Source organism: Nylanderia fulva, unplaced genomic scaffold (genome assembly GCF_048542155.1).
Source record: "Nylanderia fulva isolate GAGA-0341 unplaced genomic scaffold, ASM4854215v1 Scaffold42, whole genome shotgun sequence".
Lineage (NCBI taxonomy): Eukaryota > Metazoa > Arthropoda > Insecta > Hymenoptera > Formicidae > Nylanderia > Nylanderia fulva.
Window position 1 is genome coordinate 984344 of NW_028190499.1, and position 27321 is coordinate 1011664.

The 27321-nt window shown below is 31.6% G+C and overlaps 2 protein-coding genes across 5 annotated transcripts in view; both read right to left on the reverse strand.

Moving 5' to 3' along the window:
- LOC114936081 (Ras GTPase-activating protein raskol) overlaps nt 1-6842 on the reverse strand; it is a 60714-nt gene extending 53872 nt beyond the window's left edge. Inside the window, exon 1 of one of the 2 annotated variants that reach the window (XR_014925523.1) lies at nt 5554-6828. Coding sequence is in view for 1 of the 2 variants with exons in the window: in XM_085486332.1 (XP_085342458.1) it covers nt 5554-5656 (103 nt within the window). In the remaining variant the exon portion in view is untranslated. Of the gene's footprint in view, nt 1-5553 lie in introns of both variants that reach the window. The other variant, XM_085486332.1, reaches the window with a different exon arrangement.
- The window catches only part of raskol (Ras GTPase-activating protein raskol), a 449557-nt gene that overhangs the window by 176907 nt on the left and 245329 nt on the right, over nt 1-27321 (reverse strand). For 2 of the 3 annotated variants that reach the window (XM_029309096.2, XM_029309094.2), the window contains 2 exons: nt 26456-26497; nt 20248-20434 (listed from right to left, as the gene is read on the reverse strand). In XM_029309096.2, coding sequence (XP_029164929.1) covers nt 20248-20434; nt 26456-26497 — 229 coding nt within the window. The remainder of the gene's footprint in view (nt 1-20247; nt 20435-26455; nt 26498-27321) is intronic. The other variant, XM_085486328.1, reaches the window with a different exon arrangement.

The window sequence follows — 27321 nt, forward strand, 5'->3', positions numbered from 1 at the left end:
GGCGTCGAAACAATTATCTCTCCGCGTGGTTTAAAAAAATAATACATCCATTATATAGAATTTTCTGACAGAGAAAGCTTTAATAAAATTGATGGCTGATTTTATTGGATGAAAGAGAAATATTTCGATTTAAATACAAAAAAGAAAGTAGTTTATCGATATTATAGATGCGTTACGGATTTTACAACGTTATATTTGGCTTGTCATCGAAATCGTGTTATTAACTTATTATACTCGGTGTTCGAAAAAATTGGCCAAGTCGAGCGATTTTTGACGAATCGGACATAAGTATTTACATCGCATAATTACAGCGCTGCTTTTACGAGCTGTCGCAAAAAAGGCGAAAGCAGAGGTACAATTGTCTCGATTTTTAAAAGGTAAGCAGCACTCATAATTATATATATATATATATATACCACACTCTAATTGCGTGTCAGTTCAAAGGAAAAGAAAGTATCCTACGGACCATAAAATATTATGGTGCGCTTGATTTGGCTTATCCAACAAAAACAAAACTGACTCAGCGGATTGCTAGACAAAGTGTTATTCCTCCTCTCAAGAAAAAAAATTAATACATGTAAAATTATTTGATTTTATTTTCATTTATTCTAATTATAATCAGAAGTATGTAGATGATAATAAAAAAAAAATTTTTTTAGAGCTTTGGAACTTTAAAAATTAATGTTTGAGATTATGTTATTTATAAATTAACATACGTTAATTTAATTTGAAAGATTTTAGTACAAAATAAGCAAATAAATAAATAACGACTTATAAGCAAAACTATCATTAATGCACAGAGAGAATTTACTCTTAATATAATGTTAAAAAAATTTTAATTTTTTATAGAGTTTCTCTGATTAATATTTGCCACAATAAGATATAAAAAATATGTTCGATTAATTTTACTATGTATTACATATTAATTTTTTTTATCGTGATAAATATTAATCAAAATTCTTGCAATACTATATTGTCCTACAATTACGATGATTTTCGGGATAAATTCTAAGAGAAAATTCTCTCCGTGCGTGTTTAATTAATTAAATACAAAAAGAGCGGAGTCTCAGAGGCAACTCTCATAATTCTTTCATAAAAAAATATCGCAATAACTGTCGTTTCCTTCTACGTGAACCTAATACCAAAAGGCGTACCCTAGGTATTGTCTCAAAGAGAAATTCGAAGAAACACACGTAAGGAGATATGCCTGTCGTCCTTCGCTCATTTTCTCGCCCTTTGGCGTTTGCGCGCCCATCTCATCTCTCGAGATTCCACCTCGCGAAGAAAGAGAACTGCGAGATGCGTGGTATTGCAGAGGATGCGGAGGTGGAACCAGGTAGGCAAGCAGGCATCTCACGAGAGGCGAGGTGACGGAAGAGGAAAGAACCCTCGAGAGAAGAAGACGAAACAAAGCTACCATTACTCTCGTTCTCCAGCTGACGGTGCGCGTCTCGTAAAGCTTCTAATTATTAATGTATCTGGTAGAATATGATCCCACAGAGCGAAAGAAAGCAATCGCAACAGCGCACAGGTCGGATGATGATTATTGCTCTGTAACTCTGCTCGCGTTTGAAATTTATCCAGGGTTTGTTAACTTTTTGCATTGCGAATCGATTTAAGAGGATGCTGTCGTTGTTCTGTTTTACCGACTTTAAGTTAGGTTAGGTTCACTTTTTATTGAATATACAAATTGAAAAATCCTTCACAATGAAAGTACTGATGATAATGAATAGGAAGCGCTGTTATTCTTTCATGTCATCTCTATGGAGAGCGCCATATTTTGTGCACAAATAAACCGCAGAACTTTTGTATTAAATAAGTATTGTTACGAGCTGATGCAAGAGGCCGATAAAAAATTACAGTTTTTTTTATCGGCCAAAGAGATGACATGAAAGAATAATACAAAAATAATAAAAATGAGATTAAAAGCCTGTATCCAAAGATTCGTACTTGAATCAATTATCTTTTTTAAACCTAACCCAATTTAAAGTCGATAAAACAGAACTATGGCAGCATTTCCACAAAGCTTTTGTCATACAAATTCAGAATCTCTATTCAAAACATATAAAGCGGTATTTAAATTTCGCATAATACAAAATTTAAAAAAATTGTACACTTCAAATTTTGATGAAAGAAAAATTTTTCTTTCATCAAAATTGTGTTAAAAAAATACAATTAAATGTTTGAGTCTAAATTATTTCATAAAATTTCAAATTTTTACTGTAATATTTTTGTCGGAAATTGCACTACAAGATTCAAATTTGTTATTATTTTAGTACACATTATGAATAGGGATATACGGAAAGAGATAATAATTAAGTTAATTAGAAAATCCAGGTTACAATACCGTTATACGCAGAAATTATTAACTTACGTTATAATATTGGCAATTAGCCATAAATTAACGATCACGGAGAAAATTCATCATGCATAAAATCCTCTGATCCATCTATCGTAAAGACCTTTTTAAATCGGATGTGACGCAAAAGATAAATATAATAACGAATCTATCGGACTCTTTCCTCGCGTAGGTTAAAATTGTTGCATTATTTGAGAGAATATCTCTCTTAAATAACGAGACGGCGAATAGTCGCAATTAGAGATGGTTTATACCATGAAACCAAAATACGAGAGCGCGGAGTCATCTTACATCATTATTTGCTTGCGCTAGGTTGCGTAAAGCATACGCACCTCTCGGGTTGCCTGATCTCCTTTACACAGCGTCAGCCTTATCCTGAACAATCCAAAGCAACCTGATCCAGATGACGATGATTAACTATTTGTTCGAAAAAAAATTGCGAGACTCGCGATTTTCGGTCAAAAAGAGACGGCATCATTCTAAGGCAAATAAAGAGGAAATTACGCTAAATTTTTATGTCGATGATTCCGGCACTCGTCTTGATTTTGTGCTCCGCAGAAAGAAAGGAAGAGGCTGAAATAATAAACGTTCGATGCGGTTTCATATTTAGAACGATCTGTATTTAAAGCCGCGCCTTCTCACAGTGATTCGTTCCGCCAATTAATCCGTATAACAGTTTCCTTCGCGCTATGTTAAATGACTGCGGAATGTCGGTACGTCAAAATTATTCGTAGTATTATATATAAAATTATATTCTGTATTAGAAAAAATATACATTAATTTCTTGATTTAAGTAAATATATTATATTTTTTATATTGTATTTATATTATATTTATTAATTTTTTTATAGCTCTTTATAAATATAAAGCATTTTTTTAATTTTAAAAAATAATTATATTGATTTCAATCAATAAATTAACTGTATTTTTCCAATATAGAATATATTATAATTTATTCTCATAATTAAAAAAAAAAGTGTATTTATATATATTTATAATTATCATTTTTATGTAACGATTTTTCAACATGCAACTATATCAAATTTCTATTTTACAAAGATATTTGATAACTTTGAAATATGCTGCAACGTGAGATAAAAATATATACATACACACACATATATATCTCTGTGATTATATTTCGTCAAATTAAAAAAAAAAAAAAAAAAAATTAAAAATGGAACAATCATATAACATTTCTATTTAGAATTTAAAATTAAATCTGATCCCACGTATAATACATTCGTGTTTTAATTAACTTCATTAGGTACATCACCTCTTTTTTTGCGCAACAGGCGAGTCCGCGATCTAACAATTTACAATATATCCTCATTACTTTATCGTAATAATTTTTCTCTTTTTCCCTCTTCTTTTTTTTTCGCCGCGAAAGCGGAATCACGAAAACGCAATTTCACGCGCGTGAAGAACTGTCCCGCTGGATAGGCAACTCCATGTCGGAATCATAGTGGACGGTGATTTCTAATTAAATGTGCGGACGTTTCAATTAAAATCGTCGAGCGGATAGGCAACGCACAATCGTGCCTCTTTTTCTTTCTCTTCATCCGTCCTTCTTCCTTTCCCCATTCGCGATAGGGATGATGGAAACATGGATTCGAATTTTAAATCCGCTTCGGAAATGCCGTAAATAATTCATGCCTTACTTACGGATCGCGAGAGAACACTCGAAGGGGATTTGGCGGTATTAGCAGCGGTTCCGGGTAAAAAGAGACGGTAACAAATGTCAATCCAATCGATGGAATACAATTAGGACGCTTACACGTTCGCACTATGGCTTCTCCACTTTTTCATTCGTATATTTTTTTTCTTTCCAGTTATTGGAATATCTGTAATAATATATCCCGTTGTTTCTCTCTTGTTATTTTCCTAAACATTTGTGACTGGAAAAATAATAATGTTTTCGGCCTTCCGACTGCGATTTTATACCAGTTTCAACGAATTATCGAACTGCCGAAGAGAGAATTTGTTTTGCATTATTAGGAATATTTTTTTTCTATTTCCTTATTTTCCATTTCACGAGCTGCTGCTTCGAGTCATATTTTTCCTTCGCTATATACGGTCTCGCTTTCGTTCGATGTTTCAACAGATGCTGCCAGTCCCGACTTTTCTACCGATTGCGGAGTCTCGAATGCGAAAGGCGTCAGGTTGATGTAACGTCGAGGGATGAAAAATGAAATTTTTATAGGAAATAAAAAATAGGAATATCCTATTGGACTTTCCCTCGCGAGATCGTCGATTAAAAAATCGTAGAGAAATTCCCCTTTAACTCGAATTACCTAAAACTTCGCGGAGAAAGAAAGAAAGAAAGCTGAAGCTAAGCTGAATAAAATAAATCTAAACGAGAGAGAGAGAGGGCGAAATGGGAAAAAGTGCGGGAAATCGCGTTCACAATATTTGTACAGAGCGACAAAATAGTGAGATAAAAAGTGAAATGACGAGAAAAAAAAGTTCCATATGTCGCGCAGAAACTTTTTACGCATATATTTATTACGGATGATGAATAATATGTCTTACGCGATAACGCGGTCGCGGTAAAATCTCGACAATGCGACATGGTTTTACGGACAATGTAGCAGCACACAATGTGCACATGTACACACAGCCGGGCATTCGGGGTATTTAATGACGCGAAGCAAACGTGAAGTTGCGGTTTTCATTTCCGCAAAAAGACCCTGAGCTCTTCTACCGACGCTGCTATTATTGAAACAATATGCGAGAAGCGAGTTAATCACGAATGATATTAACAAAGCGTTTGTCGCAGCGTTGAAGCTAGCGAAGAATCCATACAAAGCATAAAAAAGAAGCCTGTGGTAAACAGGATTTACAAAAAAAAACCTTCCTAGTTGAAATAATGTTTCGATACTTGTTCCTTAAACATGCACCGTTTAATTTAACTTGTCGAATATTATTAAAAATATATCATTAAAATATACTTAAAATAATATATATATATATATATATATATATAAAATAAAATATATTATTAAAAATAATTATTATTATTAATGACGTTGAGGAAAAATGTAATCACGAATAATCCAATATATATCTTTATCTAAATTAAAGAGTTACAATCAAATATTTGTAAATTTAAATCGCGCTCGTTATCAAAACATGAAATCGATCACGAAGGTTTTTTTCGAGATTTTCATTTCGCGCAATTTTCTTTGACTTACAAACGTTGCCTGAGTTAGGAAGACTGTCATCTGTGGGACTTAGATCCAAATGATTCTTCTTTTTTCGTCGCATAATGGAATTCCACACCTTCTTGCGACTCATCCTAAATTCGCGATGACAATCGCTCGATCGATAATACGATAATCACGCGCCCAACGCCTTCGTCCCGTTTTACGATCGCACTCCCGTACTGTACACACAAGTAATGGTCCAACAAGTGGGTCAACCGACCTCTTTTCCCGCAATTAAACGCGCCTCTTATCGACGCGTCAACGTCAAACAGCAAACAACGCGACCACTCCCTCGGGAATATACACGAATCATCAGTCAATTCCGATAGATTTGCGATAATATTTCCATGCTTTTCACTCACAACAGTCTTCAAAAATATGCACCATAAGCACGAACGCTTCCCTCCAAAACCGATCCCATCTCGCGCCACATCAGCTGATTTCTGTCAAACACAATATTTTTCTCTCTCTTACTCGGCACTCGCTGTTCTAAAAATTATTTCCGCGAGATGACTCATTCGATAAATCATCATTCGATGAATGTATTCATACGAAAGATTATAAACGCGACAAGATGTAAAACTGATCCCGTCTGACAGCGCATCAGCTGATTTCTGTCAAACACAATGTTTCGCTCTCGCGACACTCTTGGCTCTTCTGGAAATTATTTTCGCTGGCTCGATGACTCATTCGATGAATGGCAAAGTATAAAAGCGAGACGACGGATTGCGACGAGCACAATGAATGCAAAAAGAAGAGGTCTCAGCCGCCTGGGATGCGTGTGCCGCGACGACTGCGACGGATCGCTCGCTGAAAAGCAATGACCTAGCACACTTCACCGACTTTTATCCGCTCTCGCAACGTCCGTCCGACGACGAACGCGGCGTGAACGCACTTATATCGGTGCCGGGTCCGACGACGACGACGAGTACGACCGTTTTATCGCATCCGGCGCCGAGGACTCCTCTTTCGATGAGGAGGATTCCCGACGGGCATTAGACCGTCATTCACCAATTGGCTTGTGTGAAGTCATCGGATGAGTTTCGAGGAGGGGCGACGATCCGTGACGATAAGGAAAAGATCCACGGATCCGGGGTCGAGAGACCACAAAGAGAGAGATTCTATTTTTAGAGCATAATCGCTTTCAATCAAAAAATTCAAAAGGTACACAGTTGAGAAATTTCTGTTAAAAACAGATATCACATGCCCCAAGAACAATCCACAGAAACTTTTGTGTTAATTTAACATAATATGGATATGTCAAATGGAAACACAAATTTTAATACAAAATAAATGCAAGACTTCAAATAATTTGAAATGAATTTTGTGTAAAATTAACATACTTTTAATGTAAAAATTAACAAAAAATATGTTAACTTTAGATTTTATTATCCCCACTTATATTATAAAATAAAAAATCAACATTTTTTCTGTAAATTTTAACAGACAAATCTTATCACTAATGAAGCAGATCATTTTGTTTAATTAATTTTTACAGTAAAACTATGTTAATTTTACATAAAATTTATTTTAAGTTTACTTAAAATTTGCATATATTTTATGTTAAAATATTAACAAAGTCATTGAACGCAAATTTTTTAACTGTGTCCAAAAATAAAATTTTACTCGCGAAATGTAAATGTCAATTATAAACTGTCAACGTAAAATAAAAATATAAATTTCTGTAAAATTCATTCAAAAAGCGACGAGATTTAAAACAAAATCTAGCTGTGGATTTACAAAACATGAAATTATATTGAATGTATATTTGATTGAAATAATGATTTACGTAATTACCACGACTAACGAGCGATAATTAATATTTATTACTGTCGCGAAAGGATTAATACTTCCTGCATATTTTCTCTAATAAATAAAAAAAAACAGTTAAATATGATGATAAGAGTAATTAGATGATGTAAATTGGTCGAATGAAAACTTCCGCGACGTTCACACACGATGTAAAAAAAAAACAATATAGAGACTTCCGGATGCCGTTCAATTTGTCTCGACAATAGATTGCACATACTTCGCGCGTGCAATCGTCGACGACGCGAAGACACGAGAACTGTCCAAGGTAGACTGCCTGTCCCTGGATCTTCGGCTTGTAATCGCCGGAGGATGTGCGGTCGCCGGTGACGATAGGCATTGGGTCATCACGGAAATTGCGTCTTTTTCAAATCAACGAAAAGATTAACTGCGCCGTGAAATAATCGCGGCAAATCCATGAAAAATTCGAAATTTCTTCCTCCCTATTTTAAACGAGCAGCGAAATAATGAAAATACTTCGTAACAAAATAACTTTGATATTTTTCAAGAAATGTCAGTTTTATATTATACACCGAAAAACAATTATTTAATTATTCAAATAAATTTTTATTTCACTAGTCTTTTACACATCATTTATTTGAAAATAATAATATTGATTTGCTGTGAAAAAATATTTATTTGATATCAAAAAACCATGTGTGTATATGTAATATTTATTTAAAAAATGTTTAATATATTGGATTCAGCCACAACATAAGATTAGATATGAAGAAGTAATTTTCCGGTCATTTTCAAAATTTAAATAATTTGAGAAAGAATACCTTTGAGTTTACTCCAATATTCATACACATTTTTTTATTCATTAAATTTTCGTTTAATTTTTCTCTCGACTCTACAAACATTCATACAGAAAACTAATTCTAATTCTAATGAATATTTATGAAAATGAGTCAAACATTTATTCCGAGGATGAATGACTGAAGGATATAATTGCAAAATAAGCGAAGCGATGAAAAACAACGCGACGCAGTGACACAAAAGAGGAAGTTGCAATTCTTTTTCTTTTTGAATCCAGTGCAAACGAGATCATCTCGTGACGTCACCTCGTTCGCAAAGTCACGCGTGGAAATTGTTAGCGCTTTCCCATACACGTCGACCAACCAATTAACCACCTCTGCCGTGAGCGCGAAATAATTCGCGCGAAACAATGGCGAAATTAGGGTCGCGAGGCGTAAACTAGGCGATGCAAACGACGCTGCGATCTCGATTCCGCGTTGCAATCAGAAGCAAAATATTTTGTGAGCGTATGTGTGTGCTAACAAGCATGTGTTTCCACTAGACTGGATTTGTCACCAGAGTCTAATTACATAAATTATTTATGGTGTCGCACATCGAGAAATGTAACGCGATGATTTCCGGCTTTCTTTGTCAATGAGATACAGAATTAAAAGATTATAAAGTCAGATTTGGAGATTAAAATTCCAGTTCAGAATATCAAAATTAAGATAATTTGGCAATATCATTCTAATTATGATATTTTGATATTTTTCAAGAAATGTCAGTTTTAGCTTATACACCGAAAAACAATTATTTAATTATTCAAATAAATATTTATTTCACTAGTCTTTTACACATCATTTATTTGAAAATAATAATATTGATTTGCCGTGGAAAAATATTTATTTGATATAAAAAATCTGTTTTTAAAATAGATAAATAATTATTTGAATTTAATATTTTTTTCAGTGTGTATAAGATTAAATTCGATCGATAAATACAAAATTGACACAAAAGCATAAAGATTTGACATAGAAAATATAAAAACCAAGCAGAATTTCTACTCGTTATTTTTTACGATTATTTATGATGTCGTATATCGAAAAATAATGAAACAACATTCTGCTTTCTTTATCAGAGAGATACAAAATTCAGGGACTACAAGTCAAATTTAGAGATTATAAAATTCGGATATCAAATAATTAAGAATTTTATAATATTTACGTGATATTTTTCAAGAAATGTCAATTATGAATTTATATCATTGAAATAAATTTTATCAACAAACGCAAGATCAAGTTAGAGATGTGACATAAAAACATTCAAAAGTCAGAATTTCTACTCTTTAATTTTCACAAAAGAGTTGCCACACAATAGAAAAATTTGTGTTTTCTTGTTAAAAATGATCCCCGTTAAAATTTTTGTGTTAAATATTTAACACATTCATGTTTTAATTTAACCTATTACTGTTTTGTTAATTAAACTTAAATGTTAAATTATTAAAACAACTGAAAAAAATTTAAAGTAACATAATGTGCATCTATTTTTAATTTTACACAATAAATATGTTCTGCTTTATTAGTGACAAGATTTATCTGTTAAAATTTACAGAAAAAAATGTTGATTTTCTATTTCATATAAGTGGAGATAATAAAATCTCAAATTATATAACATATTTTTTAATTTTTCATATTTGTTAATTTTTACATTAAAAGGATGTGTTAATAATTTTACTCAAAATTTATTTTAAATTATTTGAAGTTTTGCATTTATTTTATGTTAAAATATTAACACAATATTTGTGTCTCCATATCCATATAATGTTAAATTAACAAAAATTTCTGTGGACCGTTTGGAACATATGATATCTGTTTTTAACAGAAATTTTTCAACTGTGCAAAAATTTTCAAACTATCACGTTCAATATTATTGGTCTATTATAATCTTTTGTCTGGACGATTCAAATCATTATGCTTCAGAGAAGAGGCTTCTCTCTATCTATTTATTCTCATCGGCGTCGCGATGAGAATCCCGATCGGATGTGTCACGTTTGGTACACTTCGTGTATGCGAATCGCGAGCTTAACTCACGAGAAGACACTTTAATAGCAGCTTCGCGGCAACTAACGGTCCGGATTTTTCTCGAGGATATCATGAATCGCGTGGAAACGATCGTCTATCTTCCATCGCCTTCACTGTCAAGTTGAAACGCGAGATAAACCGCATCGCTCTATGTTCGATTCTATAATTAGTCGAGACAAGTACCTTCATATCGGATATCGATATCGCGCTATAGATTCAGAGGTGAATAATCGACTCCACAAAGAACGGGAAATCTTTCATCAAAATTAAAGAATTTCAATTTAGATTTAATTTTTTTTTTATTTTTTAAAGAAAATAGATCAGTAAAAATTGCATTGAAATATACAGAGAGAAATTTCTTTTAGAATTTAAGAATTTTATAAGAGTTTCTCTGATTCATATTTATCACAATAAAAAATATTAATATGTACATAGTAAAATTAATCGAATATATTTTATATCTTATTGTGGTAGACATTAATATTTTTTTATTGTAAATATCAGAGAAACTCATAAAATTCTTTCAATATTATGTTGTCATGATATTCAAGATACCTAAACTCTAAGAGAAAATTCTCTCTGTGTATATTTATACAAAGAATATATCTATGTTCATATTTTATTTTTGATTTTTTATTTAAAAAATTAAATAAAAACCATGAAGAAGTAAAATAAAATAAAAACAGAGATAATACAATTCTCATTTTTTTTCAGAGTAAAATGTATATGTATGATACATATCCATTTGCACTAAAATATACACAAAATTTAAAACATAAATATCACTTTTTAAAAGCAATGCTTAATTGTACAAAAAAAAAGAATAAATAAACTTCTAAAATATAAAAAAAATATAATCACATTATGTATATCTATATACATACATTTTTTCGATCAATCTTTCCCTAGAAGAAAAATCTCTGTCCCTCACAGAAATATATCACCAATTTCTGAGGATTTATAGAATCACCCTTAATTCTTATTGTCCCCTTGATTCGGCCCTTTCGAGCCTGCTCCCTATTTAATCTTACGCGATGTGTCGCGTGTGCCGAACGTGACAGCAACGCTGATGTCGGGATTGCGTTTTCTAGGTGTCGTGTAAGTGCGTATTTGTATACGTGGGTGGAAACACGCGGGCATTCATGCGTGCTTGACGCGCCCAAGAACCACGTGGTGAAAGGAGACCGACCGTGCGACATCGCGCGTGGTTCAGACTACCAGAATGGTTCTTCCGGCGAGGGCATTTCCGGTGCTTCAGACAATACTCTACGGCGATTTGATGATCGCGACGACTCTCAACTCTCTCGACCGCAAACTACAAGGCTTCGCTTTCTATACTTCCGCGATCGCGGAAAAATTAATTGCCGTAAAATCGTTTAGTTCGACATTTTGGCGGGAAAGATATTCATTTTATATGACAGGACAGCGTTGTGCTTAGATGATTTTAAAATTAGCTAGATAAAAATGAGATAAAAATATGTAAATTTATCTTAGATAATCTTATCTAAAATTATTTAAAGCAAAATCATCTTCAGATGAAGATTTTGTTTTAAATATATCTAGATAAAAGATAAAATTATATAGTGATTCATCTAGATAATTTTCTTGATAATAATTTTTTTCTCGACCGCGAACTATAAGGCTTCGCTTTCTATACTTCCGCGATCGCGGAAAAATTAATTGCCGTAAAATCGTTTAGTTCGACATTTTGGCAGGAAAGATATTCATTTTATATGACAGACAGTGTTGTGCTTATAGATAATTTTAAAATTAGCTAGATAAAAATGAGATAAAAATAAGTAAATTCATCTTAGATAATCTTATCTAAGATTATTTAAAGCAAAATCATCTTCATCTAAAGATGATTTTGTTTTAAATATATCTAGATAAAAGATAAAATTATATAGTGATTCATCTAAATAATTTTCTAGATAATAATTTTTTTCTCGACCGCGAACTATAAGACTTCGCTTTCTATACTTCCGCGATCGCGAAAAAATTAATTGCCGTAAAATCGTTTAGTTCGACATTTTGGCGGGAAAGATATTTATTTTATATGACAGACAGTGTTGTGTTTAGATGATTTTAAAATTAGCTAGATAAAGATGAGATAAAAATATGTAAATTCATCTTACAATTAGATAAGATAAAGATTTTATTTTAAATATATCTGAATAAAAGATACAAGTTTTATCTAGATAATTGTTTATATAATTTTATGTAGATAACAGCAAACATGCACTGATGACAGACACAAAATGCGTGTCACAGGACGATAGATTTGTATTAAAATATTATAATTGGTATTTAATTAAATATATTTCACATTTCGATATTTTTGACTGTCACATAAAAATATATAATTATAATTCAATAAAATGTATCGAAAACTCTTAAAGTTGCATTTATGAAAAAAATCTCGCCCTTCGATTTTCGCGCAATTTTCTTCCAAATTAGACATTTACGCTTCTTTAAAAATTCCTAAATTTTTGCATCTCAAGCAACATGTGCACGTGACAAAGGTATCGAAGGCCATCAAGTGTATATTAAAATCTACATTGCGCGCACTATCCTAGCATCGTCATTGTGCATTCGTGCGAAGTCGTTTTTTCATGCAAGCATGTTGCAAAAGAAAAAGGATAATGCACGAGATTGTAAAAAAAATCGTGAAAAAAAAAATCGAAACGCGATCAAGTTAATATAACCAGTGTAGAATGAGAGAGCTATTTTTTTCTCTTAAATAATACATTCAACCGTACAGCCAAGTTTAATATTTTATTTATAAAGCAATATCTTTCTAATCATTTCTGCTGGAAAAGAGCGTCGTTTTATCGTGACTCGACATTTTCTAGATCACCCAACTCCCACGCGCAATAGTTAAGCGGATTGTTCCACGGCTTTAGAAAATATTACAAAGAAGAAACAGAATTTTCTAGTTCAGAAGTCTTGCCGAAATTAGGTCACTATATCTATCCGCAAGAAACGCTCGAGAGGCACTTTTCCGGGGTTAAAAATGTTACGTGTATGTGTGTGTCATTCAAAAATATGTCGCATCCTTACAGTTTAAGATATCCGAACCTTTTGTTATACTTTGCTTTCAAAATGTAAAAATTGTGTAACTTTTCAAAAAATTAAAATATAACGCCAAGAAAACTTAAATGATTATTTTCCCACGCTAAATAAATTTTATGTAAAATCATATACATATATTAAAATTAATTAATGAAAGGCTCGTATAAATTAACAAAATTAACCAAATCAAATATAGTAGGCCAACTGAACGAGCAAAAAATAAGATGTAAAAATTTTTTATTAATAGTTAAATAATTAAATTATCATTCCGTTACAGAAACAATATAAATCGTAATACATCTCAGACCAATCGTCTTACACATCTATTGGTCAACAGCGAAGAATCGTTTTAATTTTATATTTTAATATTTAACTAACTTTGTATTTTTAACATTTAACTTTGTATTTTAATTTTTAACTTTTATGTATTGAAAAAGACTGTAGTGCAGTCGAAACGTTTACGATTTATATTGTTTCTGTAACGGAATGATAATTTAATTATTTAACTATTAATAAAAAATTTTTACATCTTATTTTTTGCTCGTTCAGTTGGCCTACTATATTTGATTTGGTTAATTTTCATATACATATATATAAAACACAAAATTATTTAAATTTTCCAAAAATTTAGTTCGAGAAAAAACGTAAATCTTTCAAAGATTTTTCTTGCTAAGCTTGTTAAAATGTTAAAATTAAATAAAAAATCTAATATCATGTTAATATATCCGATATAATTTTAATATCTATATATATAAGCACCGTCCGTCTGTCTGTCTGTCTGTCTGTCTGTCTGTCTGTCTGTCTGTCTGTCTGTCTGTCTGTACCCGAACTACTTCCGCATTTGTGGACCGATTGTCTCGAAATTGGTACCAAAATGTTGCAAATTTTTCGGGGGTGGCTGCTGTGGGGTTTTTTTTTTAATTTTTTAATTTTTATTTTTTTTCCTCAGAGGAGGGTATGTTTTTGCAAAAAAAATTTTTTTTGCAATATTTCTGAACACATGGTATCAAAATGTTGCAAAATTTTTGGAGATAGCGACGATACGGTTTTTTTAAGTGTTACACTTCCACCCACTCACCCACCCACGCATTTACCCACATGCATGCGCATTTATGGACCAATTTTCACGAAATTAGTACCAAAATGTTGCAAATTTTTCTGAGGAAACTGCTGTGTGGGTTTTTTAAGTTTACGCCTCCACCCACGCACCCACCCGCGCAATCGCATACTTATGAACCGATTTTTTTTAAATCGGTACCAAATTGTTGCAAATTTTTTGGAGATGGCGACGATGCGGTTTTTTCAAGTGTTACACCTCCACCCACGCACCCACCCACGCGTATGCGCATTTATGGACCAATTTTCACGAAATTGGTACAAAAATGTTGTAAATTTTTCTGAGAAAGCTGCTGTGTGGGTTTTTTAAGTTTACGCCCCCACCCACGCATCCACCCACGCAATCGCATATTTATGAACGGATTTTTGTAAAAATTAGTACCAAAATGTTGCAAATTTTTTGGAGATGGCGACGATGTGGTTTTTTCAAGTGTTACACCTCCACCCACGCATTCACCCACCGCATGCGCATTTATGGACCAATTTTCACGAAATTGGTACAAAAATGTTGCAAATTTTTCTGAGAAAGCTGCTGTGTGGTTCTTTTAAGTTTTATCCCACCCATGCATCCACCCACGCATTCAAACATTTATTCACAGACTTTTTCGAAATTTGTATTCAAATTTTGTCCGGGATGGCTACTATATGATTTTAACAAATTTTTATCACTTTATTTATCCACCCACGCACCCACCCACGTATCCACGCACCCATGTGCATACGCATTTATTGACTTGATCACAGATTTTATGATTGAGGACTTTGTAAATAATAATGTTGTAAATCCCGAAAATATGGCGTTAAACCATATACAACAAATTCTGATAAATAATGGAAGTAGTTGTGAGAAATTTCAATTACCAAATCCAACTGAAATAAATATTTACGAAACAGAGTATAATGTAGATGAAGAAAAAATACGTGGTGATTATTTATTATCTACACTAAATGATGAACAAAAATACGTGTATGATATAGTAATGCGAGCAATTAAAAATGAAAATGAACTTAAGCGTTTGTTTTTTATTGACGGGTTTGCAGGAAGTGGTAAAACCTATTTATTTAACACATTTCTAAGTGTTATTCGAGGAAGAAATGAAATAGTTCTTCCATGTGCTTCAACTGGAATTGCAGCCACACTTCTGAAAGGAGGAAGAACTTATCATTCTCTGTTTAAGCTTACAATTCCAATTGATGATGCAGCTAAATCAAATATTAGAGGAAATTCTCAAGCTGCACGAGAATTGATCAATGCAAAATTAATCATATGGGATGAAGTGAGCATGACTGTTGGACATGCCTTAACAGCAGTTGATAAACTTTTAAAGGATTTAATGAAGAATGATCAACCATTTGGAGGAAAAGTAATTTTATTTGCAGGAGATTTCAGACAAAATCTTCCAGTAGTACCTCATTTACACAAAACAGCGATAATTGAATCGACTGTAAAATACAACCCTATATGGAGGAATGTAATTAAGGTTAAATTACAGCAAAATATGAGAACTGCGGAAGAAAAAGAATTTGCAAATTGGTTAATGCAACTCGGAGATGGTAAATTATCAAATACAGATGGACTGAATCTAGACACGATTGAAATTCCACATGATTTTATATCAAAAGAATCTCTTATTAATGAGATTTTTGGTGATAGAATTACCATGAAAAGGATTAGAGAAAATCAAGATCGAACGATTCTTTGTCCTAAAAATGAGGATACTTTCAAAATTACTGATGAAATTCTTTGTCTAATGGAAGGAGAAGAAAAGGAGTATCTCTCTATTGACTGTATTGTAAGTGATGATCCACAGGAGCAATTAAATTTTCCAACTGAGTTTCTAAATTCACTGACACCTTCTGGAATGCCAGTTCATCGGCTTAAAATAAAAGTTGGTGCTACAGTAATCTTATTAAGAAATTTAAATACTAAAAAAGGACTTTGTAATGGTACAAGATTTATTATAACTAATTTGAAAAATAATATAATTTATGTAGAAGTTATAACAGGTCCTGCTCGAGGACAAATTGTTATGATTCTGAGGATAGATTTAATTACAAATGATTTGGAACTGCCATTTAAGTTTAAACGAAGACAGTTTCCTATTCGAGTGTCATTTGCTATGACAATAAATAAATCACAAGGACAAAGTTTAGAAAAAATTGGAATTTATTTGCCACATCCTGTATTTGCTCATGGTCAACTTTATGTGGCATTTTCTAGAGCAACAAAAAGAGAAAGTGTAAAAATTAAAATTGATGAATGTAGCAATCAAGGACATTTAATTGAAAAAAGTGAAAAATGTTTTACAAAAAATGTAATATACAGGGAAATTTTGTAGATTGAAGAATTATGACATTGTATGAGAGCTAATAATAGCGGGTTAGCGGTGGGTACATTAGAAATAAAAAAAATTGAGTAAAATGTAAAAAAAGATATAATAATTAAGTAATGAAAAAAATATTTAAAGTATATATTAACTAAAATAATGTTTTATATTTAAAAAATATGAAATTGTGTGGAAATTAAAATAAACAAGAAAATAAAAATAAAAATATATAATAAATATTTAAATTATGCAAAACGCGGTGTAAAATAAAATATCTGGGAGAAAGAAATAGATAACATAGTAATCATCCAAAAAAAATTTATTTATTTTGATATAAATTTCGTGAAAGTCGGACAACAAATGTGGAAATAGTTTGCGGTAATACAAAAAAAGAATTAATTTTTTGTGTTAAAATGGATTTAATATAGGCTATATAAGGACCGCGCGAAACGCGGTCCGAATAGAAAGGCTTTGAGGACCGCGCGAAGCGCGGTCCGAAAAGCTAGTAACATTATATTGTTATAAAATCCCACAAATATTTTTGTTAGCTAACAAATTACTTACTACCTGCGCCATCTAGAAGCTATGAGAAAAAGTAAAGTACCGATAGCTGGTTACAGAGAAACTCCTAGAACGTACTTTCTTGCTGATGATACCAAATATATATCGGTAAAGCAGAAATTGCAGTTAAAATAAACTCGAATTAATTGATAAAAATTAATATTAATTTAGTAAAATTCATATGATAAAGCAACGCGCAGAAATAAACAAAAATATACTTACCAAAAATTACATAATTATTTAATAGCGTGTCAGAAATCAATAAAATGGCAGATTATTGTAGGAAACTGTTTTATCTTGCATCAAGAAAAGACAGATGGAAAAATACTACTTATTATTAAAAAATTATTTTTTAAATTATAAAACGAAATTATTTTTATATATATTTAGGTACTATAAAAGTGCAATTATAATTTGTTATCAGAATAAATAAAAGTACAAAGTGATCTAGAATTATACATGTGACGCCTCAATCTCAAGATTTTATTCAGACATAAATATTCCCTTTCTTCTGATTTTACGAGCTACTGAATTAATACAGATAGCTGCAACGTCAAAGCACTTTACACTTAAGTATAAAAAACGAAGCCCCGTTTTTCATACCGCTTTATTACGCTGCGAGAAACGTTCTGTGTTTCATTTTCCGCGTAATAGCGTTTTTCTCCCTGTCGTCCTTTCGCGTTGCTGCAAAAACGAAGTGAATCGGCTCCCCGGAGGGAAATGGGGAAAAGTGCACTTGATTCCTTTTGAACAATGTCGACTCGTTAAGGACACACCGTGTCTGTCAGTCGCAGCGATGCCACCAAACAATTTCAACAAAGCGCAATTAATGTCGATCGGTCCCTCTCTCGCTATTATACGAAGACAAAATGTTAACCGGTGTTAAATACCGCATCTAACGCGATTCCGCTGACACAAAGCGAAATAGTTATGATCGCGATATTACGATAAAATCGTGACAACTCGTAATACGAGACGAATTCAAAGGCTAATGATTCATTGTAATTAAAATTGATGAAACTGCCTATTGTTTGCCAAATATGCAGGTATCTATGTATATAATTTATTCCTGTTTGTTATTTATGTGTAGTAGCAACATTCCTCATGTTCTATGTTTGATATGCCTTTATAGCATTTTTGTCGGAATAATTATTGTAGAAAGTCGCACTTACGACTTTTAATGTAATTAAATTAAAGATAGATTTTCAATAAATGTGCATATAAATATTATACGCAATCTGTATTCTCTACAATAATTAAATATGTATTTAGAAATGGAAAGTTTGTTAAAAATAAAAAATATCAAAGTAAACAGAATAATTAAATCGTTATTACTAATTAAGTGTTTCTAATCTCGAAACACACATCCACATATAAATGTATATTGTACAATTAATATTATTATAAATATATTTCTCATTTGTGTCATAAAAAATTCATTTTTTTTTATATATGTCATATTTTCAGCTATGTTAATCTGGCACTCGACTTTTACAAAATTAATTTTTTAATACAGAAAATGATAACATTTCGTTTATAGTTGCTTGTAGTAACAATAATTTCTTCAGTCTCTTTTAGAATCGCTTGTAGTTGTCTGTAATGTTTTTCGTTTTGTTTGTAGTTACACGGTTTGTAAATTACAAATATTTAAATATTAGTCAAAGAGTGAACTTTGTTGAAAAATTTTTCAAATCTGATTTTTCCAGGTGGTTCAAACTGGTTTATAGTTTTTGTAGAAATTTTTATTGATACAAACAACTACAAATGAGTCTGAATCATCCGGGAAAAAGCAGACTTAAAAAAATTTTTTAAACTGACAAATTTCACTCTTTGACCATTTGTTTAAATAGTTGTAATCTCTAAACCGTGCAACTAGAAACGGAACGAAAATCACTACAAACGATTCTAAAAACAACAGCGCAAGCGGATTTAAAATTTCTTAAAAACAGATGCTGGTCATTTTTAATTCTTTTTATTTTTTAATTGACAAAACTACGAACAAAATTATTGTTATTACAAGCAACTGGAAACAAATGCTATCATTTTCCGTATTAAAAAATTAGTTTTCTAACAATCGGGTGCCAGGTTCACAATATCCTTTTTAGATTCTTTTGAAATATTTTCGTATAATAAAAATGTAAATTACAAACTTTATTTAATTTATTCATTAAGAAAATATTCTAAAAAATAAGAGTGGCACATAATAATAATTATATAAAATCACGCTCTTTTCAAAGATTTTATGTTAGCAAAACGATTAGAAAATTTATACACAATTACCACATAAATATTAGAAATTCATCAGATAAAAGTCGATGTGAAATTTCATATCGTGGTATCTGACAACGTAAAATGCGATTTCGATCGGATAATAGACGAGGATGAAAAACACAGAGCTGTTCACATGGAAATGTGACACATTCATGATGTCTAGCAGACTCAGTGAAAAAAATTCCCTGATTTTTTCAGATTTTCCAAGACCAGAAATTAATTTTTTCCCTGATTTTTTATAGTAATATTATAGTCAATATATAATAGTCATATTATAGTCAATATGTAATAGTCATATTATAGTCAATATGTAACAATCATATTATAGTCAATATGTAACAGTCATATTATAGTCAATATAAAATAGGCATATTATAGTCAATATATTCAATAGATTTATAAAATTCCCTAACAAGTTTATAATCAATATGTAATAGTCATATTATAGTCAATATGAAATAGTCATACTATAGTCAATATGTAAGTCACATTATAGTCAATATGTAATAGTCATATTATAGTCAATATGTAACAGTCATATTATAGTCAATATGAAATAGTCATATTATAGTCAATATGTAATAGTCATATTATAGTCAATATATTCAATAGATTTATAAAATTCCCTAACAATGTCCTGTTTTCCAGATGTCCCTGACCGCTAGACACCCTGACTTCATCACCTTATACAATTAATTTGTACTTACCTATTGGAGAAGCGGTGTTGGCCTCCCGGAGGCTGACAGTTTCCGGCTCGATGGCGGCCTCATCCTCCTCGATCAGCGGCGGCGGCGGCGCCAGTGGACGCGTCTCGTATCCCCAATATTGCCGAAAAGCACGTGCTCCGCCGTCGAGACGGACGCGTGGCAGCTCCACGAACATCGCGTCGCCCAACTGAAAGTAAAAGGCCGCGGGCCGCTGTTAAATTGGAAGTCGTCGCGAGAGAAACAAGTTTTAAATGAACAATAATAACCGTGCCGAAGCAATTACGCGCCGAAGGATTTGATTCGAGGATACGTCGTTTCGTCCCCATTAATGGGAACAAACGGAGTCATTCCTATAAAAGAAGTGCGCGGAGGTTTTGTACGCTTAGCTAACAAGGAAAGTTGGGCGATCCGGAAATTCAAAAAATTCTGAAACTTTCTGTACAAGTAGAGTGATTCATCCATCCGTAACGCAAAACTATTTTTTGTTTGTATTGAATTGCGGTCTAAGGAAATAAAATCATCCCTCGTAAGGAGAATAGCTTTTTGCTTTTCTCGATATATCTTGAAAATTATTTGAGATATCAAAACATGTTTTATAGTAAAAACCATGTTAATTTTGAAAAAATAATTTTTGGAAATTAATAATTTTGGACTTTTTACCATAAAACTAGTGGCTAAAACATTATTTAATATCTTGAATAATTTTCAAGAAAAGCAAAAAGCAATTTCCAAGTTGTCTAACTTCCCTTGTAAATACAAACACTGCGTCAAGAATTCAAACACGGTATGCATTAATTAGGATTGTTTTGTATTACTTAAACGTAGCAGGGTATCATTATTTCAGTTGATCGTAAAATGATGTTATTATAATACGACTACTTAATGATTTTAATTTTTTCTGATTCGTATGTATATAAAACTACTGATTAGTATACGTGACAAAACAAATGCAATGTGTGTATATTTTTATGTACATACAGGGGATGAACAAAAATCATTTTGTAACACCTTTATGAAGTTTGAATCTCATTTTCAAAATATGATTTATAAAATTAACACTCACGCGAAAAGATAAAACAGAATCAAGAAAAAGTATTTTGATAACTTTTCAGTCTTCAGATAGAAGTTACGCAAGTTGAAACTTTTTTTCAAAAATTTGATATTTTGTTAGAAATTCTATGAATAGAATTTCGATTTTTATCGAAAAATTTGACGACTGAAGACGATCCTGATTAAAGTAAAAAAACGTTATCAATTTTCATGAGAAGGAAATGTAAATTTGTTACTTCACATCTTTGTATTTTATATTGAATCGCCGAAACTTTTCCTAAAACTTTAAAAACTTTATGGAGGAGCGTCAGAAATTCTGAAAGCAAACTGCCAACTTCACAAAAGTGATTGTGATGCCAATGAAACGAGCTTTACTGCATAAACATCTGGAATGCGAACCAGTGCTTTAAGGAGCAATGAAAACGGTACGGTCGAAATTTCATTAAATCGTCTTCTTAATTGAAGGCACTTGTATTCACGAACGATCATCTCGTCAAAACGAGCAACGATACATTGAACAAGCGTGCTCTTTCAGACATTTCGCAAACGATCTCCCTCATTTTAATGCTCGTTACATAAAGAATAATTTTCCCATTTTATTTTAATATAAGCTTTTTATATAGCACACTGAACTCAAACTAAATATCGTGAAAAATTAAAGCATAGCGGAAAGCTTTTAAAATATCAGAAAAAAGCGAAGATTTAAAGACACATTAATTTACTCATCGTCTCAATTCCTAATCAAATTCATATCATTCGAGATTTTTTTTTTTTTTTAATTTAAATTTTTATTCCCTTCTCGCTTCACGGATAATTCTTCCTATTATAAATTATATTTTTCCAGTTCGTACTCCTCGTAATTCTTAAATCTTCGAATCCGTAAAAACTGTCAAATGCTGCATCTTGAAATATAAAAATTGTTGAACTTTTCGATGACAAATTTTTCAGTTAAAATTTTCCAATTTTATTATTTCAGATCTGTTTGCCTCCCTCCATCCACTCCGAATTGCTCGATACCTCAGGGAACAGAAAACGAAAACGTGTAGCAAAAGTTTCTTCGTACAATATGCGTATGCATATATCCGAATCTAAAACTAGACACTCACGTAACCGCGGATGACATCCATCTTAATGAGTTCGCGTCATCCAATTAAACGCGTCACCCACGATGTCGTCGAACGATAACCCAGCGCACAATTACAAACGTCATCTATCATCAGCCGCATTGATAAACCGCCTATGAGATTATATCCCGACTATTGTAACCAAGACGCGAATCGTTCCCGAACGATGTTTATTGGATCCTCCGGCTAAAGTTTCGCGAAAAGAGGCGAGACTCGGGAGACAGAGGTCGGAGTTATTTGGAACGGAGCCGGATGATGACTGGAGCATGTCTGGCAGTTTATCTTGGAATATCGTAGATTGACCTGACGACAGGCTGACGTCACTAATTAAAGCTCGTTAAACGGGGAGAACGAAATCCGAGAGTCGGTAGATCATTCTTTTTGGTTTTTCTCCGCCAATAATTCCTATCTCTTCTTCGTTTTCCCATGCGTGTGTTCCTATTGTTAAAGAAATGCTGACCATGACTGTTTTACCGACTTTGAATTCAAGGGCTTTTCTTTTTATTCGCTATACAGATTGAAAAACCCTTTTCCACAATTAAAGTACTGATAATAATGAACGGGCAGCGCTGTAATTTTCGTATAAAAAAACCTAAATGTTGAAAAATTACAGGTTTTTTATCGGCCTCTTGCATCAGCTCATAATAATACTTATTTAATACAAAAGTTCTGCAGTTTATTTGTGCACAAAATATGGCGCTCCCAATAGAGATGACATGAAAGAATAATATAGAAGTAATAAAAATGAGATTAAAAGTATCAAAAGATTCGTACTTGGATTAAAATAAAAAGCGAACCTAACCTAACTTAAAGTCGGTAAAACAGAACAACGGCAGCATCCCCTTAATTTAGACTCGTTTTACGAAATATTCGATATCCATATTAATTCTAGAATTGTTGAAATTTTTTGAAAAGTTTGTAAGTTGAATTTTTTCGCCATGTGGCAATTTAATGGATTATATTTTTCACTTTATGTAATTTCGATTAAGATAAAAAAACTTATCTTGCATTCGTTCAGTGCATATAACAAGAAAGTGATTAAATGAATTATTATGCATCGATCGATTGATTAATTTATATCTAATAGCTATAACAAAATTTTTCCGAGTTTCTCACGCTTCCTTATTCTTTGATGATTTTCTATCAAAAATATTAAGCAAATTCTCTATTTCTACAACAAATTATATTATTCGAAAATAAATTATTGATTGAAGATGCAGAATATTAAAACATCAAAATAAAAAAGCGTACATCTTTAAAAACATCCAGATTAGAAAAGATAAATATATAGAATCTTAAAAGCATTAAAATATCATTTAAAAACGCATTATTTTTTCGAAAATAAAATATATACATTTTCTATAAAAATATAAAATAAAGAAAACATATTTAACTTCTTTAATCTTCGAATCAGCATAACATTCTTAAATACCTATAAATTCCAACGTCGGCAAACGTTACATCTCATATTACATCATTAATATAAATCCGAAATAAAGGTCAACGAGCGGCCGTATATTTCAATCACATCAGAATTCATTAAAACTATCGCATTCGATGTCGTTCACCGGCTGCTGTTCACTTCGCTGATTCGAACACGTGTCGGTTAATGTGAACAAATTCAATGACAAAACTTCATTTTCGGGCACACTAATTAAAGAAAAGGGGAAGCGCGCGCAACTGCAATTGCAGTTAGGTGCAATTACCAGGTCGGCGCGAATGAATGTGTCCAATTAAGCGCGAGGAGCAATCTGTCAATCTCGAAGAGCGTCGTCGACCAATCAACAATCCACGACAGCGCCAATTAATAATCGCATTTTTTTTTAAACCATCCGCACGAGATCCCCTTTTCATCATTTGAATTGCACTTCAGGTAACATAATTAGGCCTACTTGTCAAACGCGTAATTGAGTCATGAATTCTTGCGTTTTCGAGATCTTTATTAGCTAGAAATAAGATATCTCACGATATCCGGATGAAATTTTTATATAAATAATAAAATTGCAGAAAAGATTTATTTTATACAGTTGAAAATAAAATTTCTAAATAAACACACTAAAAAAAATTTTTTAATTATTTAAATAAATATTTATTTCAATATTCTTTTATACATCATTTATTTGAAACAAATAATATTGATTCGCCGTGAAAAAATATTTATTTGATATAAGAAATCCTTTTTCAAAACAGATAAATATTTATTCGTGTCAAATAAATGTGTGACTAAAACTATTTGAATAAATATTGATTTGAATTCAATAGTATTTTTTTTAGTGTAGAAACCAATAATAATTTTTTTTGTTCTTAAAAAATTCCCAAATCTTCATGTTAAAAAAATATTAAATCAAATCTGTCAATTACAAATAAGAATTATTTATAATACGTCAGAGATCTTATTGACTTATATCAATATCATTATTGCATTGTATCAATATTATTATTGACTTATATTAATACTATTATTGCATTATGTCAATATCCAGAGTAGCTTCGATATTACATTTAATATTGGCCTAGACGTGATACAGATATCAAAATGTTTTGTGTGCGGATACCGTGCTCGCGCTTATTTATCATTCGTTCACGTCGTATTTATTGACGACAACAATAGTAATGCAATTCCTAGATAGATAAACAGAGTTGGCCATTAAACCTTTCACGATCGAGTCGTCGCTCGACTCGGCGAAGTGCGCAGACAAAGAAAAGGGCTACGTGCATGGAAAGGAAATTGCGATTGATTCTACGACGAAACTGAACACATACACGAAGGACGAAGACGAGACGGAAGACAAACCGGTCATCTGGGATAAAATGCAATTGTATTATCGAGACACGCGAGTCTTAGAAAATGACGATGCGCGACGAAACACGCAACAGTGTATCGTGGAATTGAACGGAACTGCATTAATCGAACAGGAAATTCGATTCTTCGATTAACAAAGAAATTTCAATAAATGTGGGTGCAGCAGATGAATCAATTTTAAATATCAAACACACAGATACGTTCAACATTTAATCATGCCAATATTTACAATTAATATAATATATGTATTTAATATATTTATTATAATTGTATATATGTACAAATATTGTATATGTATATATATAAAATTATATATTATTAAGTTTATCATATATTATATATTATTGTATATTCGATATATAATGTATAATATATAGTATGTAATATATATGTACATATATATATTACAATATATAATATAATATATAATATAATATATAATATAATATATAGTAAAATATATAATATAATATATAATATAATATATAATATAATATATAATAAAATATATAATATAATATATAATAAAATATATAATATAATATATAATATAATATATAATATAATATATAATATATATATAATATAATTATATATGATATATACTTGTATATAATTAAAAATAATTATAAATAAAATTGTAGGTATAATAATATATGTATACAAATAATAAATAAATATTACAATATATGTAATCTTACATTTATTTTTTAAATAAAGAAATACTGACAACAAAACATCAAACTATATAGCTGCTGCGCCCTGTAAGATACTGAAGAAATAAAATCATTGTTGCTATTCATGTCGGAAGACAAATCTTCGCTGATTTAATTCAATCCGAATCAAACCTCTTTCGTTTGCCTCCGTCTCTTTTCACCGTCCTGTTCTCTTCGCGTCGTCTTATCATGAATTTCCAAGTATAACGAACAATTAATTTTGTCCTTTAATTCATGAAAGAATCAAAGCAGAAACATGAAAGCGAGGAGGCTCGAATTAATCATCACATTACACTTTGCGACGCAAATCCAGCGCGGGTACGTTTCTTTGTGCGCAAACATCAGACGCGGACGTTAATCAAGACCTTTGCGAGATATGGAAAGATTTAAGAGTACAAAGATGAAAAAAAGGCAGAGCGAGAACACAGCCATGACACACGAACGGGACGGAACATCGATATTAGAGAGTGACACCAAGGCATTAGCAGAAGGTAGAAAAGAAAAAAGAAACAAACCTTGTTGTGCGACTTGAACATACAGGCGGTCCCAGCGAATAGCTGCATCCAAAGGAAAGACACAAATCGATTACTAATCGCATCACTTTTCGTCCCGTCAAAAAATCCAGAGAGATCAATTTATAGTGCCGGATCTGTCTGGATTGTTTTTTTGCATATATTTTAAGAATAACTATATTTTATTAGAATATAATTATTGGAAAAAGTTGTTAAATATATTAATAAAAAAAATATTTTACAGCCGAGATAACTAAAAGTGCAGAATTATTATAGTCTTGTGCATTAAAAATTAAATTCTGCATAATTCTATAGCTAAGTCAAAATAATCAAGGTATTTAAGCTATTTATATATGAATAAAATTAATTGCGATTTCTGTTTTCATATGACATAAAAATATATTATTTTATAATTACGTGTATAAATATGTATACACAAATGAAGAAAAAAAATTTCACCACATTCTATACTTATACATCAATAATTATAAAATAAAATAAACAATATTATCTACTAAATTTTATTCATATACACATGTATTAGTCCCGCCTTTAAAATATTATTTAAATACCATAAACTTTCAACTAATATTTAAGCTTCGATAAATAAAATTACGAATAATTTTTTTCCGGAAAAAAAAATTCTCTCAGAGAAACGTTTGAAGTGCATCGGATGCATCGCGAACGTTTCGTGCGAAAAAGCGCAGGTGGTGACAAGAAACCTTGGTACCACGATAACCCATGGCGTCCAAGACTGTTATAAATGAGAAGAGAGATGAGTAATAAAAAAATGTGCGCCCCGTTGCCTCGAAAATGAATTATAACCGCCTTGCGAAATTCTCTTTCACGCCTTCATTAACTCTTTCGTT